At 35.9% G+C, this 2632-nt stretch overlaps 1 protein-coding gene across 1 annotated transcript in view; it reads right to left on the bottom strand.

Annotated features, from left to right (window-relative positions):
• Positions 1–214: 214 nt before the first annotated feature.
• The window catches only part of LOC107675688 (cyclin-I-like), a 6590-nt gene continuing 4172 nt past the window's right edge, over positions 215–2632 (bottom strand). Inside the window, exon 5 of the mRNA XM_016470106.1 lies at positions 215–932. Within this exon, the coding sequence (XP_016325592.1) occupies positions 520–932 (413 nt within the window). The 3' untranslated portion in view covers positions 215–519. The remainder of the gene's footprint in view (positions 933–2632) is intronic.

Here is a 2632-nt window from a genome sequence, read left to right as displayed (position 1 = left end):
GGGAGGTTTCTCAGCAGCGGCCCGGACCGTCATCAGCACCTCAGAGCAGGAGAGAGAGCTTTCGGCAGGAAGGTTATGATCAGCAAAGGAATGGAATAATAATAATATATAAATATATATTTATTATTATAAATATATATTTATTATTATGAAAATATTATTTATTATTTAATAAAAACTAGAAGTGTTGAGGGCTGTGTCTGACAAATAAAAAGTGAGAAAAGATAATAGTGAACGTTTTAGATGAAATAAAATTGGCAAATACATATAAAAAGAGACAAACAGGAGCAATACCAGTTTCCACAGATGGAGGGAAAAATATTTCTACTTTTTTTTGCAAACATTTTTCCTTTATATATAGATTTTTTTCTGCTTTTTTAAAGCCTTTCATGTTTACGGTTATGAAATGGCATCATGCAAAGAGTATGCTTTTTTTGTTAGTATTTTGGCCTCTCTCTTGCTCTGAGGTGAACTGATGAACGCGGCTGCTGCGGTTATGTGATTGATTAGCCGTTTCCTCTAGGTTTCTCTGACCGGTTGGAGAGGCGGGCAGGGAGAGAACCCAGCGTTCTGCTGTATCACCAGTAAACCCTGTCCTCCTCCCACCGTTTCGGCCGTGCACGTGGGCGCCCCCTCCTGGGGACTCTCCTCGCTGTACAGGCGCTTGATCCCATCGAAATACTCATCCACCTCCATGTGTTCCACCTTCCGCTTGGCCGAAGACTTGCACGAGCGGGTGTGGGTGGTGTTGGGGTCAGAGGGCGCTGTCAGGGCGGGGGAGATGTGCCAGGCGGGCAGGGGATGGCAGATGTACACAGTGTTAGGAGGCAGGGAAGCCGTGTACGTGGACAGGCAACGTGCAACCAGCTCTCGACAGCCGATCAGCTGAGAACTGTCGATCTGAAAGAGAGGAAAAAAAATGATGATGATATGCACCATCGTTCAAAAGTTTGGGGTCTTTTATTCAGCGAGGAGGCATTAAATTGATCAAAAGTGACAGTAAAGGCATTTATAATGTTACAAAAGATTTCCATTTCAAATAAATGCTGTTCTTTTGAACTTTCTATTCATCAAAGAATTGTGAAAAAAATGATGTATCACTGTTTCCACAGAAATATGAAGCAGCACAACTGTTTTCAACATTGATAATAATCAGAAATTTTTCTTGAGCAGCAAATCAGCATATTAGAATGATTTCTGAAGATCATGTGACACTGAAGACTGGAGGAATGATGCTGAAAATTCAACTTTGATCACAGGAATAAATTACAATCTAAAATATACTCAAATAGAAAAGTCTCATTTTAAATAGTAATAATATTTCACAATATTACTGTTTTTACTGTATTTTTGAACAAATAAATGTAGCCACTGAGATACTATTATATTTTGAATCAGTTTTTAGATTTATATTGTTTTTTCATTTTTATTTCAATTTGTTCAAGTTTTAAATTTTATTTTTTTTTAAAGAGTGATTTTAGTTTTAAACAATTAAATGAGAAATGTTGCTTCAGCAACTAGTTTTTATATTTTTTATTTTATTCAAGTTACAAAAAAAAAAAAAACATGTAATGGTTACATGTAATGTAATTTTAGTTTCAGTTTTAGGTAATTACAATAACCCTGTTACGGACCCAAAACTTTTGGGTTGTGTATATCACAATAAAAGACAGTAATGTTCAATAAATAGTCATGAATATTTTAAAACCGTTTCACTGTTGTTGACAGTATGTTACTGAACCTGTATGTTTAATGATGCAATAACCTGTAAACTTATGGGAATTTCTTTATCAGTTATTAACCGTATGACAGTCATCACTGTAAAGCAAGGGACTTTTAAAGGTCTTTATTTTTAGTTTCGCTTTGAGCTCGCTGCTGGCATTGATAACAGAGTTTGCTTTGGAGAAGTGACTGACCGGGCCTCTTCTGAGTTATGATAAGAGTTTAAGAGCCTACAGAAAACCAAACATGTGAGACGGTTTTCTGTAGGCTGAGTCTGAGCAGATGAGTTCAATTACACATCACGCATCAACAGAGCCTCTGTAAGCGAGGAATAATGAGATAACTGGATCGTCACAAAACCTGACTGACACTGATGATGAGACCTCAAGAAAAGTTTAGAGTGACCACAGATCGTTGTGATCTTCCTGAACACTTTATGGATTTCTTTAATACAAACGTTTGAATGTGATCTCCTGATTTTCCCTCTAAAATCTCTTAAGCTACATTATTTCTACAAACAATGTTCAATACCCATTTTGTTCAAATGTTCAAACACTTTTTGACCCTATAAAGGCTGCTTTGCCATATTGGATATGCACATTTCTAAGGCCTTTAAATGATCAACATGATTAAAACTTTTCTGAACAACCTGATCTACTACATGCCATCTGTCATCTGACAGATAGTAGTTGTTGTTGTTTTAATCAAGTAAAAGGCCTTTTACTATAATTGTAAAAATGTCCACCTTCAGCACAGGTCTTTGTGCTGTGAAATCTTGATTTTTATTAAGTACATTTAACATTAACTTTCATATTGTTAGTAATATTTCAAGACAAACACTTGCTGGACTGAAACAACTGTTGTCTACTTTACAATGCTTGATTATTCATACATTATCTTTTTAGCAAAA

The sequence above is a fragment of the Sinocyclocheilus anshuiensis genome, unplaced genomic scaffold (genome assembly GCF_001515605.1).
Source record: "Sinocyclocheilus anshuiensis isolate Anshui unplaced genomic scaffold, SAMN03320099.WGS_v1.1 scaffold708, whole genome shotgun sequence".
Lineage (NCBI taxonomy): Eukaryota > Metazoa > Chordata > Actinopteri > Cypriniformes > Cyprinidae > Sinocyclocheilus > Sinocyclocheilus anshuiensis.
This window is presented reverse-complemented; position numbering and strand designations above follow the sequence as displayed.